This window comes from Carassius carassius, chromosome 49, assembly GCF_963082965.1.
Source record: "Carassius carassius chromosome 49, fCarCar2.1, whole genome shotgun sequence".
NCBI lineage: Eukaryota > Metazoa > Chordata > Actinopteri > Cypriniformes > Cyprinidae > Carassius > Carassius carassius.
Window position 1 is genome coordinate 19016668 of NC_081803.1, and position 14382 is coordinate 19031049.

Consider the following 14382-nt stretch of genomic DNA (forward strand, 5'->3'; position numbering starts at 1 on the left):
AATAATGAACTTTATCACAATATGCTAATTTTTTTAGAAGGACCCATATATATATACACAAGAAGATCAGCACTTTCAGAGTTCTGATGTGAGTATTGGGAAAGTTGGCTCAGAGGTGTTTCTAAATGATCAGCTGTGTCCTTTTGCATTAATTGTTCAGATATTAACCACTTGAGCTGTTATTTTGATTTTTTGAGAATTAGGCATATGCAATATTGGACCCACCGGTGGGTCCCCAGAGTTGATGTGGTTAAAAGCAGGGAATGTGCTGTATCAGTTATAGCCATTGTTTCTGCATTCCGACTCCCGACATTTTGATGGGAAAGCAAAAAGTGTGGAGAAAAAGAAAGGAACTGCAAATGATCCCAAGCACACATCCTCATCTGTGAAGCCTGCAGGAGATGGTATCATGGCATGGGCATGCATGGAACAGGCTCTTTCAACTTTATTGATGACCTAAAGGATGACGGTGACAGCAGAATGCAGAAGTGTACAAAAACATCTTGGCTACCAATGTTCAAGAAAATGCCACAAATCTCATCCGAAAGTGCTTCATATTGCAACAGGACAGTGACCCAAAACACCCTCCTAGTGTAACAAGGAGTCGGAGGCGTTCGGATCCATATGCAGCATTTATTAAACAGAATGGTCATACAGGCAGAGATCAGGAATGGCGTCAGGGATAACCAGAATCGTAATCAGAAACAAGCAGGGATCGGGACAGGCAGCGGAGAATCAGAGTCGGAATAAACAGTCCAAAGGTCAAAACACAGGAATAATAAACACAGGAATAATAAACACAGGGAAAACGCTCGGAAATGGCTAAACAAGACTTCGCAGTGAGTGAGAGTGAGTGTGCTGCTTTTATGTGTGTGTGTAAATGAGGTGCAGGTGTGGCAAGGAAATTGGCTGATGAATGAGGTGCAGGTGTGGCAGGGTGATTGTGATGCAGTGACTCATGGGTAATGTAGTTCGGGTGTGGTGCAACAGTTTGAGAGGTGCTAGTGTCCAAGTGACAACTGGTGGTGAATGGGTGGAATGGTCCTGACTGGAGTGCCCTCTACTGAAGCTCATGGGCACTCCATCTAATGATCGTGACACCTAGCCCAGTCAAGGGGTTTATCAGAGCAAAGAAATGCAAAGTCTTAGATTGGTCAAGTCAGTCTCCCGATTTAAATCCAGTTGAACATGAATTTCACCAGCTGAAGAGGAGACTAGACAGAAACAAGCAACAGATGAAGCTGACTTAAAGGCTGGGAAAAGCATTGTGATTGCATGCAAGATATTCGCAACTAAATATTAGCTTTTAAACTTCTTCATTTGCATTAAGTACAACTGTCCCAATACTTACACTCACATTAGATTATTAGGGAATGAAACTCTATAAGTGCTGTCCTTTTTATTTGGTAAAACATATATGTGTTGAATCACCCAATAATAAAATGTGACATTGTTGTGTCTCCTATTCATCTTTTAATCATATTTGTAGATGTCTTGACTCCACAGCAAAGCAATTTAGTCTTTACTGTTCCAAAACTTATGGAGGGCACTGTATATACCAATAACCATAACATCATATAAATGAACTATATATCTCTGATATTTAAACACAGTCTGCAATGATACATTAGCAACTTCCACACCTGTTGCCGAAAAAGCAAAAGATGCAGATGACTCACATTTTCTCAAATACATTTGCTTCACATCAGCTCATTTAAACAGGACACTTAATGGAACCAAATTTGGAGAGGCATTTTTATTGTCAAAAACATGCTGGAAACAAGCCTAGCCTCACTTATCATCACTCACACAATCAGAGATATCATTTAGAAGCCAAATTAAACTGCACAAGCCTTCTTATGACAGCTCCAAAAATAATAAAAGTCTTATCAAGAGGCATTAATAAATGCACAATTCATTTACTGGGACAGGTTCTGATAACCCAAAGCATCAGCCTGCATACACATCGCGTTACTTTCAATCAGAACCCATCAAATGAAATGATCACAGAGACCAAGCAGACTCTTATCCAGGAAATACATGCCATTCAATTGGTTAAAATCTGAAAACCAGCAAGAATGTCAGTCAAAACCATGCTTTTAATCTAAACAGAGGGTGTTCGGATTCCATTTTAGAGCTACATAAAACTGTACATCTATGCATTTGCTTTATTCTCTCTCACCCCAGAGAGAGAGAAACGCCTCTCTTGGGCTTTAAGAGTTCTGGCACTTTCCCACAGAAATGAAGCTCTCGGAAATCCTCTCATATCCAGCTCTGTAATCTCACAGTGCAGCGGAGCCAGAGGTGTCTCTGAGAAAGAGCCACACTGTCTTTGAAAGTACACTGGAAAGGTCACAAGCAACATCCTGGAGGACAGTCTCTGCAGAGACACCGGCACAATCTTACGAGAGTTTGATGTGGCACCTCAGCTGAAGAAACAAAAATTAACAGAATATGTGCCAATATATCCACTCAGTTCAGGATAGGGAACTGCTGATTAAATCAAATCATCAAGAGAATAGTGAATAGCAGTTATTTAAAAGTCTGTACACAGAGGAAATCACAGTGTGATTCTCGGATATGTATTTAGCCTTAAACAATTTCAAATCCTCTCAAAAAAAGTGTCCAGGTCTTTTTTTTTTTTTTTACCCCACAATCATTTTTTTTTTCGGCATTATTTTTGACACGACAATTAAGGGCAGAAATAAAATAACTAAACATGCATTTCCAAAACACTGCCTTACAAAAACATTTATGAAGACACAAATGCAATATTGAACATACAATAACGAACATTTATTTACATGAAAAATGGCTGGTTTCTTTGGCAAGAAAAATAAATCATCATATCTTTGCAATTTCCCATCTTCTAATTTATATAGAAAAAGTACTGAAAATTGTGGTGCATTTTTATCATCATCAATTCTCAGCAGTAAATATTCCAGAAAACACAATTATGGTCATCTGGGTTAAAAGGCCATTTTTGTCACGAAAATGTCTTATTAAAATACTGGAGTGAAATGAGCCTGACAGTTTTTGTAAGCTTAACCCATTGGAAGAAACAAATGTCACTTTATGGTATGAAACTTTTTCAGGGTTGTCCACTTTCAAAAAGAACAGTCCTTACACTTTTTTAGACAGAATCTTTTTGAAGGCTTTACGAAAGTCCCTGTTAAAGATGGTGTAGATGAGTGGGTTCAGGGCACTGTTGCAGTAGCCAATCCAGAAGAAGAACTTAAAAAGCGCCTTTGGCAGTTCACAAGCCTTTGGACAGATGGCCTGCAAGCTATAGCTGAAGAAGAACGGGAACCAGCAGACGACAAAACCCCCAATAACGACTGCAAGGACGAATGTGAAACGCTTCTCACGGACGATCAGGGTTTTCCTCCTCGTGTTCAGTGTTACTGTTGGTTTCATGTAGAAAGAGGCCAGCTGGCTGCCCTTTGATGTTGCGATGAAGTTTTGGTATGTTTGGGTTGGTGAGGATGTCTGGGAGCCAGGCTCCAGTGCCCTCATGTTAGAGGCTGTCCTGTTAGAATTATGTCCCCCAACTACCTCAACATCAGAGCCAGAGCTCGAACGGTCTTCATTGTCCTTGCACCTCCTTGAGTGAGACATCTTTTGCCCACTCTCTACTGGTGGTTGAAACTGGTTTATGGTGTCAGATCTGGAAGCAGCCGCATTGGGAACATTCGGGACATTTTCAGGGACATCTCCTCTTTGGTTTTTCCCATTCTGCAGCTCCCGTCCCAGAGAATCGCAGCCTGCACAGTCTTTCCTTGGCTCTCCTGGAGGACATCTACTGTGCCTCTTGGCAATCTGATAGATGCGAATGTACACCAGGATCATTATGAGGCACGGGGCGAAGAATGACCCGATGGAGGAGTACAGGATGTACCAGCGGTCCCCATTGAGTTTACACTGCGGGCCAGGCCCATACTCCGACTGCTGGGTCTTGTTCATGGAGACCAGCGGGGGGAAAGAGATGATGGCAGAGATGAGCCACACCACAAATATGGCCCACTTGATCTTGTAAGGGGTGCGTTGGGATGCGTACTGCACTGGCCGGGAGATGGACAGGTAGCGGTCCAGGCTGATGGCGCACAGGTGTATGATGGAAGACGTGCAGAAGAACACATCCAGAGCTAAGATGATCACACACCAAAAGGCCTCGAAGTACCAGCAGCCCATCAGCTCATTGGCCAAGGAGAATGGGATGATCAATGTGGCCACCAGGATGTCCGCCACAGCCAGGGACACCAGAAACAGGTTCTGAGGTCCACGCAAAGAGCGGCATTTCAGGACAGCAATGATCACCAGGATGTTCCCAAAGATGGTGAAGAGCATGATGAGTGTCATTACGGTGGCAAACGCAGCCGTGGCTTCAGGGGAATAAGGAGTACTGGAATTACAAAAGGCTATATCTGAAGGCGGTATCCCAGTCATATTTAAGTTCCAGGTTAGACAGAGAAGTGCAAAGCAGTCTTTGATGTAGACTTAAATCCTAGCGTAATCCTTCCACAAACAGTCTTTCTTTTAGAAAATTGTTAAAAGTGACATGAATAAAATGAATCTTTACAGCAACTAATGATATCCTCCTTGTACTTCCTTTGACAAATCAATAGGTTTCATTTGCATTTAAAAGGGGGTCGTGCAGTCAGTCAACTTCACAAGTGAATCATTTAAAATCAAGTAAAACGTAACATGGTTAACTACAAAACCGGTCACTATTAATAAAAACGCGGTATTAAATTGTCACCGCATAAGCCAAACAATTTTAAGACACAAGTCGCTCAAACTAAACAAAAAAGCTCGTTTTCTATATCTGTTCCAATATCAGTCCAAAAAAAATTAGGTAGCGCGCATTTGCCGTATTGGAACAAACACGCGCTTGGTGCGTAAAGAAGCGCAAGGATCAACACACACACACACACAACACCCACACACACTACGTTTATGTAGTAAAATCTATGGAATACATAAATATAAAAATGATTCAAACATGGTAGTTCCGTGGGTTTATGAGTTTCCAAACAGCTGTGAAATTGTCAAGGTGCGTAAAAAGGCTCAACGTCTCCATACGCGCACAAGCAAAGCCAAAACTATAGTTTGTCACACTTTGAAGACGACCGATCTTTGCAGAAACAGTTCCTTGTCAGAGAAAGACAGAAAGAAAAAAAATCCAGTAAGGAAAGCTCCAGTTTTTTTAAATAAACGTCCTCCGCATCAATGGAATAAAGAAACTTGGAATGTTTAATCCTTCAGTTCATTTCTCATTTAAGTCTTACACCAACTTGTTTTTCTAGACGTTTCCAAGAACTTTGTGCATCAACCCAAATGAACTGACTCCGGTCTAACCGAGCGCGTCTCGGTCTCCCCGTCATGACGTCACTTCAGAGAATCACTCCTTCTCATGGTCAAGTTTCGAAATTTAGATTTCTGTAATTTCTCCACATTCATGGGCAAGTGGTTCCAAATGTAACCACGTCGATCTATGCAAATAAGTAAAAATGAATTAACTTTAAACAGCCACTCGCGTTAAAAAAAAAAAAAATCATGGAACTTTAAATGCAAAAGATGTCTGGCGAATAAAACTAAACTTACAACCTAATACTTACAAGGCCACAATTAAAGGTACTGAAGTACACAATTTACTAGAATCACAGAGCATATTAAGACTGCTGTTACAAAATTCAAAAAGAAAACAAGATTTTAAAAAAATGATTTTGATTAGCAAGTATGCTGGTGGAATTAAACTCAAAACCATTTAAGAATTCAAGAGAGAAACACTACACTGCAATGTCATAGAACTGATTAAATGAAATTGTACTGCAAACTTCTTTTTGGCAACAGACTCCATTCACCTTATCCAACTAAAAGTGCACAGTGACTACCACCTACTGGACAAATATAAAAATGACAATTAAGAACCAGAACAGGCGAATGGAGGATCGGTAAATTAATTTATTGTAAAGTCATACAACATTGACAAATTCAGAATGACACACATATTTCGATCAGACCTTTATTTGTCCTCTTCGATTCAGAATTCCTGTCATCAAGTATCCATAAAAAAAAAAGCCAGTCAGAACAGCTGTGAGGTTGGACAAGATTTATCTTGATCCTGATTTTGTGTCGTCTGAAATTGAGAAAGCACCAATTTAAAAAAATTGGTCAAGGTCAAAAAAAAAAAAAAAAAAAAAAAAAAAAAAAAAACCTCACAGAACAATGGTAACGCAAAAATAAAATCAATAAATAGCACTATCTCCGAAATACCTGATGAAGTTATTGATTGTTCACTTCCTTTACATAGGGATTTCCATTTTTATACTGCAAATCCTGATTTTCTTTGTAATTTGCCATCTGATCAATTTCTCCCTTCATAACGGATTTGGAGAACTGTAGCATTGAATCTCTTGCTCACCAGTGGATCCTCTGAAGTGAATGGGTGCCGGCAGAATGAGAGTCCAAACAGCCGATTAAAACATCACAATAATCCACACCACTCCAATCTATCAATTAAGGTCATGTGAGGCAAAACATTCTAAAAGTTTAGAATAAACAATGCTTTTAACTAAAATAAGAGTCCATGATATGGCCGTCTCCACTGAAACGTCATGTCTGAATCAGGAGGGAAACAGTAAACCGTTCTAAACAAATATGTTGGTGGATTTTGATGAGAGGATGGATGATGTGTTTATGACGTGATGGATTTCTTGCAAACACACAGCTTTTCACTTCACAAGATTGTAAGTGATGGACTTAAGTGGTGTGGTTTACTTGTGGGTTATTGTGTTGTTTGGAGTCTCATTCTGACAGCACCCATTCACTTGGTAAACAAGAGATGGAATGCTACACTTCTCAACCATCTACATCTTGGATGGGTGAATACATTTTCAACAAATGTTCCTTTTTGGATGAAATATTGCTTTAAGTTTATATTTTCTATCAGTTAACGGTTTATTTCAAGTAACAACTATTCTATGGTTTTAGGTCAAACTATAATAACCCTGGTATGACAAGTGCACATGACGTACCACAGTGGTACAGCTTCCTGATCCTTTGCACATCCAGATCAGACAAGTGAGTCCTCTGGCCAATAGTTACATTGCTCTCTTTGGGCTGAATTGTGGGGTTTCCATTGCGAGAGAAATAGTTACTGCAAAACAGAACAAAAACATAACCAAGGAAATTTTCAGCCAGCCAAACGCACATCATAAATATGACTTCATGCACTCAGACAGCCATGCACACTATTCCCATACCTTCCATAATGCAAAATTGAATCCAGGTCATACTTCAGACCAAGTGTGTTCCCTTTTTTCTTCAAAAAATTTCCCTCTTTCCCTGTAAAATAAGAGGACAGTACTACCAGTAACTGATGCATTGATACTCCACAAGCCTTACTGGCTGACTACTCTATCATATTTGATACTCAAATTTCTAAGGCCCCTAAATTATCAACGTGATCAAAACATTGCTGGAAAACTAGTCTACTGCATGCCTGCTGTCGTCTGATTTAGTATCATTGTGAACCTGTTCAGGTCATGGTACACACTTTTGCAGTAAAATCTTTACAGATTTTCATAAAGTAAATAAAAATATTTTTTATTTAGTTGTCAATATTTTAAGATGAATACTGAAAACTAAAATAAATTATTTGACTTGATCATTCATTGTTTTGCTTTTTTGGCGTTTGTTTTTTTAAATCATGTTTTTTTTAAATCCCGTTAAATGGGAGTCTCAAACATGATCAAATCAAACTTTTGAGGATGGTTTGTTAATTTCTCACTCCCTGTATTGCACTGCATTATGTTTTTCCCTCCACAATAATAATAATGAGATCATAAAATGAATTTAAATATCTTTCTAAGCCCATATTGGAAGACAATACCTCTTTTTCTGACTATTACAGTATGTGAAAATTATTAATTGTTTTTTAATGGTGCAAAATACCAATATTACAATAACAGACTAAATTCCAGTTCGAAGGGAGCATGCGTGTTCCATTCAAGGGCATTAAATTGTGCGAGATGTCAATTTAAGAAAAGAGCAAAACGACAGTCATGAATTAGAAGTAAAAAATAAGGATTTGGATTTTGAAGTCAAGAGGAGACTGCTCCTTTACTGCAAACAAAACTTGTCTCTCATGATACTAGCATATTCTCACCGGGGCTTATGCTACGCTGGAATGGCACTTTCTCATATAAAAAAAAAAATGTAGTTTTAAATATGGATATTTAAAAAAGAAAAGAAAAAAAATGAGTTTTTAATGATGGATGAATGCACTTTATTTTGCTTGAAAATCTCAAGCCCCATTCACTGCCATTATAAAGCTTGGACTTTTTTTTTTTTTATACGATTCTGAGTGTATTTGTCTGAAAGAAGAAAGTCATATACACCTACAGTATAGAATTTCAGTGTATCTATAGAATGTGACCTTTAGAGGATTCCACTTTGAGCCCTTTAGTATTACAAATTATGACAGGACTTCCATTAGCAACATGCTGAAAAGCTGAATTAAATGTAATAGTATGCATACTGTAATGTACCAGAGACAATGTTTTCATCAAGTACAGTGATATGATCACCACGGTCATAGCGGGAATGCTCGTGGTAAAAGCCGAGGGAATGAATGATCTCGTGGCAGATGTTTCCAACTGTACATTTTGACCCAATCAGAAGAGGCTGCTCACCCCCTCTACATCCGACGTAAGATGCACACCTTTAGGAAACAGCAATCTAGATTAGACGGCACTAGACGGAACATTTTTCTGACTTCTTCCAAGACGGAAATATACTGTGAAAGTGTTGTGACAAAGACACTGAATTAAAATCTGTGACTCACCCATCTGCATATATAAAGTGCAAATAGTCAGTTTCATTATTATGTGGATGGAATTTGATGCAGGTCTTCTCGGAGATCATATTTAAGGCATCAAGAATGTCTTCAGTCCTGTTTTCTGAAAACCATTAACCATAAACTTTTACAAAAACAAACAAATTCTCTGAATATCAATGCATCTTCACTGGTTATCACTTAAACAATTGAAATTGTGTCTATAATACAAGAGCACAATAGGGTAATATCTGCAGGAAACATACCACCAAACACACAGAAAAACTCACCAATAACGGCATCAATTTCATAAGGCACTGACAAATTTCCATTCAGCTCGGTCCATAGCGAACTAACTGCGTTCCGTTCAGTCTAAAAACAAATAAAATTACCAGAAGCAATTGTTTTTGTATAACAAGCGTTCTAAAATGTGACCCTGGAAAAACAAAACTAGTCTTAAAGGCAGGGTAGGTAAAAAAATTTATAAAAAACTTTTTTTCCAAATTTGTTTAAACTATTTATATATCAATACATAATTAAAATGTAAGTACTCTGAAAAAGAAAGTATAAAAATCGAGTGTCTGTAGACCGCTCACGACTGTTTTAAAGACAGCTCATTATTTCCATTCACTCCACCCCCTCCCTTCTGGGCTCCTTCCAAAGCCTCTACTAAGTACTACCTCTACTAAGGCTCGCTAAGTAATGTTATGTTAGCTATATTACGCAGCTACGTGTGCTAATGACACATGCTTCATGAAAAAATAAACAAAAATATGTATGATCAAAATACAAAAAAAAAAAAAAAAAAAAGATTTACCTGTCCAGCAGAAATAAAGCCATTCAAGGAGTCACTTTTCAGCCCCTTGAGTTCCCTCAGTTCTCGCCATCGCTGGTAAGCCACGCCGATATTAACTCGCGTTTTATTTCTTTGTTTATCCAAAGACTTTTTGTTCATTGCCTTTTCTTGTACTGTTACGGTCTTCCTTTTTTGCCTGGTTTGCCTTAACTAACTGCATAGGCCGGTACTGTGAATTTTGCTTGCTGTTTCTCTGCCATTGTTTTGGTATTCCTAGGTTCCGTGCCTCTTGAATTCCTCAAATCAAACGTGCGCGCGCAAGTGGGCAGGTCATGTGTGGCAAAAGGGTGGTTGCCATGGTTGCGAGAGAGTGACAGTCGCCTAAGCCAATCCTATGTTTCGTCCCGAATGGAAATAATGAGCTGTGTTTAATACAGATTAAACGGTCTAGAGTCACTCGATTTTTATACTCTTTTTATCAGAGTACGTATATATTTTAATTATGCATTGATATATATAGAAAGTTTAAACAAATTTGGAAGAAAGTTGTTTATACATTTTTTACCTACCCTGCCTTTAAGTCACTGGGGTATATTTGTAGCAATAGAATTAAATAAGCACTGGTGAGTATTTTGGAATGGTCTTTATACCACTCCATAAACCAGAAAACACTAGAATATAGATCGGTTTGATGCTACTTAAAGGGATGGTTCATCCAAAAAACTGAAAATTGTGTCATCATTGACCTACCATCCACTTTCTCCAAACCTGTATGAGTTTATTTCTTCTGATAAAGATATTCTAATGCTGGTAACCAAACACTTCCATATGGTATTTTTTTCCATGCTATGGAAGTCAATGGCTACCATCAACTGTTTGCTTACCAGCATTTTATTTAAATCTCTCTCTTCTTTCGTGCTCAACAAAACTCATACAGGTTTTGAACAACTTGAGGGTGAGAAAATAATACATTTAATATTTGTTTTTAAGCGAACTAACCCTTTATAGAGATTTTTGGCTCAGCTAATGAGAAAAATAAAAAAATAATCATGAGAAAGTGTTAAAGATACATACTGTAATCGAAATCTACAGAAACAAACAGATAAAGAGTAATAAAATAAACACTTAAATGCATATTTTAGAGGTATTTTGGAAGCAAAATAGCCCAAACTTGACCAGTGCCTGACAAGTCAACTGAAAGATAACTAGATCTAGTCTCAATTGTGAATGTAAAAAGCATAATTTGGGCTTACTGGTAGTATGATATCCCCCTCGTGTACAGCATAGTCTCCCTCAAGATCTGTTAAAGTCATTGAGAGACATTTAATCAGGTCTAAAGTCTCTAATGGGTCATGCTGTCATGTATTCAAACTTCTTACCCAGCTGTGTTTCACTTGTCTTAACCAGATGAGGTTGTCCAATATTTGAGGAGTATCCTGTGGATAAAAGAAAGCGTCATATAAATTTTGTTAAAGGTTTAGTTCATTAAAAAAGCAGCCAAGTTTTACCTTCATCATTCTGGATATCAGTGGCGTTCAATGTATCCACAGGAGTTCCCCATGCTTAAACATAAAAACATCTTTATTTTAATCTAGATGCTATAACTACAAATTTAAACTTAGAATATAATTCATTTCTGACAGACATGTCTGATCATTGTACCTTCACAAAACCATGCAACTACTAAAATTAACCCCAGCATTTTAAATAGTTGTTAACTTGTCGGAACAGTGACAGTATTAAATGAAACCACTACACGGACGTGTCCTTTCAAACACGTCCAGGATTCGCCAATTATTTGGCCACCTGGGGCTCTTGATTGACAATAAAAACTTAAACGAGGGCCCGCTTGGAACCAAAGCGCTCATGTTGTAATTTCATTCCGGACGGATTTATTGGTGGGACAATAAAAAAAAAAACAAAAAAAAAAAAAAACACGTGAACTGTTTTGATGTTGACTGGTGATATTCTTTTGTGGTGAGTTTGTAAAATTTATTTATTAATTATATTTTTTATTACGAGAGATAGATTTCCACCAACCAGAAATGTCTTATATAGATTTATCTGCCGTATGTTCGCCCATTTCGAAATAACAAGGTCATTTTTCAAAAAATATGTTTTTGATTATGATTATTCATGCTATCTGCGAAGAAAACATAATCCAAATTAATATACTGAATCTCAAATATTCCTTATGACATGTATCCCTATAAAATTTGACCGTGGTATAATTACCACAGAATCAAAAGTGATTGTTACTGTAAATTACATACATTTAGGTTTAAAGGTGTGTAAGAGTTATGTTCTTTATATATGTTATTTTTAATATATATATATATATATATATATATATATATATATATAACATTATATGTGTGTGTTTTGTGTTGTAAAATATACTTATTGCTGTATACTATGTTAATGAATGTTTACCACATTCACCAAAGTATTTCAAAGCACTTTCATGGTATGTTGTCATGGCACTTTAATAGTACATGGATTTTTCGTTAGTATGTGGACTCTGGTATATTGGCAGAAATATGGTTGTAATAGTTGATATGTTATAGCATATAGTAAATAAGTTATTTATCTGATCATGAACAACTTCTTTCGTTCTAACAGAACTCAGAATGACGAGGTGGGCCCGAGCGAACAATGTCCATAAACACAAAGCAGCAGACGCCACACCATGGAAGCAGCTGAAGGCGAGTGGGAACGCTGGAGAAGCAGGAGCCAGAGCCGCTGGCCGACACATCCAGCAGGGACCAGGTGTAAAGAAACACAACCCGAAAAAGAAGGAACGAGAGCATGACTGTGATGACGTGAATGGGTTTCTGGAGTATTTAAAGCAGACCAGTCAGACAACCCCAGACCGGGATCTGAGGGGAGAAGTGGCAACGGCACTGAAGAAAGACGAGAGACGAGAGAACAGACGCATAAAGAGACAAAACAACAAAAAGAACGATATGGTGAGGAAGCATATAAAAAAAAATATCCCAGATTGTGGGATAGCCTATATACTCAAAAATTTGATATATAAACTCAGAATTGTGAGATATATACTTGCAAACACAAGATTCAAATTCATAATTCTGAGGAAAGTCTGAATTGTGGGAGAAACTCGTGAGAACAAAAAATTAAGGTTATTTATTTTTTTTTTTTGTAAAAAAATAATCTCAGTTCGTGGAAAACAATTTGAATTATGAGATGAAAAAGTTGCAATTAAATTTTTTACTTTATTATTCCATAGTGGAAATAAGCTTCCATAGACTTAATATGAAATATCTGACACGTTTTCTCATATTTTTCCATTTAGATCTGCTTCAACTGCCGGAAGCCTGGTCACGGTCTCGCTGACTGCCCAGAGGCGGATAACGATGAAGAGATGGGCCGCGGGATCTGTTATCGGTGTGGTTCCACTGAACATGAGATCCAGAGATGTCGTGCTAAAGTAGATCCTGCCATGGGTATGAGCTGAATGAGACTTTTGGACACTGAAAGTGGAACAAAAAAATGCTATGACTTATCATATTAATGCAGCTCTCTTCTAGGTAATTACCCATATGCCAAGTGTTTTATCTGCAGTCAGACTGGACATCTGTCCAAAGCCTGTCCTGATAACCCGAAGGGACTGTATGCTGCAGGTCAGCGATTTACCTGTTTAAGCACTAAATATCTGAAGAATTTGAACATTCATGTTGTGGGGTTTTGCTCCTCTCCTTTAGGCGGTTGCTGTCGGGTTTGTGGTTCAGTGGAACACTTTCAGAAAGACTGTCCAGAACACCAGAACTCAAGTGAGTTGATGAGTTAATAATGTGACCATGTCCACTGGAAATCTGGTATCTGACATACAAACATCTAAGTTCACTTTTCTTTTGCAGCTAATTCTATCACCCTCGGCCGGCTGTCCAACAGAATCAGCGCCGACCACGAGGACGTCCATGTGCCTGTGAAGAAAGCACAACCTAAAAAAGACAAGGTGGTGGTGTTCTGATCCACAGCTTTTTGAGGGGATCGAAATGGACTATCTAACCGATTGTTGCAATTTAGATTTGCTTTCTGCAATTATGGACTGAAGTGTTTTTAGAGACCAACTAAAGCGACTCTTCCTGTTTTGAGACTATTTACTTACTATTAAATGTCCTCACGATGAAATTGCCTGAGACTTCTGAACATCACATTTTTGCCTGACTTGGAAATCTAAGTTTTAATTATGAATCATGTTGGTCTTCATTGATATGCTCAAGAAAGAGAAGATCATTTGAATATGAAAAGCAGCATTTATTTATAAGACACTTTGTACAAATATACTCTATGAAAGAGTGTTGTTAAGTGTGTGGGCCATATTGCTTCATGTAACTTTCGGCCTTTAAGAGGTTAAGAATACAACCGCACGCGTCTTGCAGAAGAACATTATTTTAGTTATGCTTTGCTGCTGTTCTTCTGCATGGATTTTTTTTGGTTGTTTTTTTTTTTGCTTTCTATATAGTAGGGAAGTATGTGATTTCAGGTGAAGCCATTGTGTGGAAAACAGTATCCCATAATGCAATGTGCAGGTTTCACAATGATTTGTTGTGAATTTTCTATACATAAAGTTCCTGGCCATGCAAATTCCTTTCCTGGCAATATATGCATAAAAATGTAGGTTTATCAAAACTATTTTTTTTTTTAAACTCTTATAAATCTCATTAGATTAAAAAAAAAAAACCTTTTTTTCAGCTGATGAACATTCAAATAATTGACATCC

General features: G+C 37.8%; 3 protein-coding genes across 6 annotated transcripts; 1 reads left to right on the top strand and 2 right to left on the bottom strand.

Annotated features, from left to right (window-relative positions):
* Nucleotides 1–1741: 1741 nt before the first annotated feature.
* On the bottom strand, nucleotides 1742–11437 carry LOC132132618 (zinc metalloproteinase nas-13). Of its 4 annotated transcripts, XM_059545059.1 has the most exons (10): nucleotides 11298–11435; nucleotides 11144–11197; nucleotides 11015–11071; nucleotides 10889–10935; nucleotides 9130–9211; nucleotides 8849–8963; nucleotides 8553–8725; nucleotides 7266–7347; nucleotides 7038–7159; nucleotides 6029–6139 (listed from the first exon to the last, which is right to left on the bottom strand). In XM_059545059.1, exons 1-10 carry the CDS (start codon nucleotides 11335–11337, stop codon nucleotides 6114–6116), a joined length of 798 nt encoding a protein of 265 aa, XP_059401042.1. In that variant the 5' UTR covers nucleotides 11338–11435; the 3' UTR covers nucleotides 6029–6113. The 4 variants fall into 4 exon arrangements, with proteins under 4 accessions (XP_059401045.1, XP_059401042.1, XP_059401043.1 ...); XM_059545062.1 differs by lacking the exons at nucleotides 6029–6139; nucleotides 7038–7159 and adding an exon at nucleotides 1742–2429 and having other exon boundaries at nucleotides 11298–11437; XM_059545060.1 differs by lacking the exon at nucleotides 10889–10935 and having other exon boundaries at nucleotides 11298–11384.
* On the bottom strand, nucleotides 2706–4837 carry LOC132132299 (alpha-2B adrenergic receptor-like). Its single transcript, XM_059544682.1, has one exon. The coding sequence runs from the start codon at nucleotides 4444–4446 to the stop codon at nucleotides 3124–3126; it is 1323 nt and encodes a 440-aa protein (XP_059400665.1). The 5' UTR covers nucleotides 4447–4837; the 3' UTR covers nucleotides 2706–3123.
* A 37-nt stretch (nucleotides 11438–11474) lies between the features above and the next one.
* Nucleotides 11475–13792, top strand: LOC132132620 (zinc finger CCHC domain-containing protein 9-like). Its single transcript, XM_059545063.1, has 6 exons — nucleotides 11475–11612; nucleotides 12258–12604; nucleotides 12952–13102; nucleotides 13187–13279; nucleotides 13361–13429; nucleotides 13517–13792. The coding sequence occupies exons 2-6, from the start codon at nucleotides 12266–12268 to the stop codon at nucleotides 13627–13629; spliced, it is 765 nt and encodes a 254-aa protein (XP_059401046.1). The 5' UTR covers nucleotides 11475–11612; nucleotides 12258–12265; the 3' UTR covers nucleotides 13630–13792.
* The last annotated feature ends 590 nt before the right edge of the window (nucleotides 13793–14382 follow it).

Bases quoted from the DNA above. Each gene is read 5' to 3' on its own strand.
- LOC132132299 (XM_059544682.1), bottom strand. From the start codon at position 4,446: ATGACTGGGATACCGCCTTCAGATATAGCCTTTTGTAATTCCAGTACT.
- LOC132132618 (XM_059545059.1), bottom strand. From the start codon at position 11,337: ATGCTGGGGTTAATTTTAGTAGTTGCATGGTTTTGTGAAG. The intron at 11,072-11,143 runs GTAAAACTTGGC...TTTTATCCACAG, and splicing joins TGATATCCAGAATGATGAAG to GATACTCCTCAAATATTGGA. The intron at 6,140-7,037 runs GTACGTCATGTG...TCTCAATTTCAG, and splicing joins CAGGAAGCTGTACCACTGTG to ACGACACAAAATCAGGATCA.
- LOC132132620 (XM_059545063.1), top strand. From the start codon at position 12,266: ATGACGAGGTGGGCCCGAGCGAACAATGTCCATAAACACAAAGCAGCA. The intron at 12,605-12,951 runs GTGAGGAAGCAT...TTTTCCATTTAG, and splicing joins ACAACAAAAAGAACGATATG to ATCTGCTTCAACTGCCGGAA. The intron at 13,430-13,516 runs GTGAGTTGATGA...TTTCTTTTGCAG, and splicing joins TCCAGAACACCAGAACTCAA to CTAATTCTATCACCCTCGGC.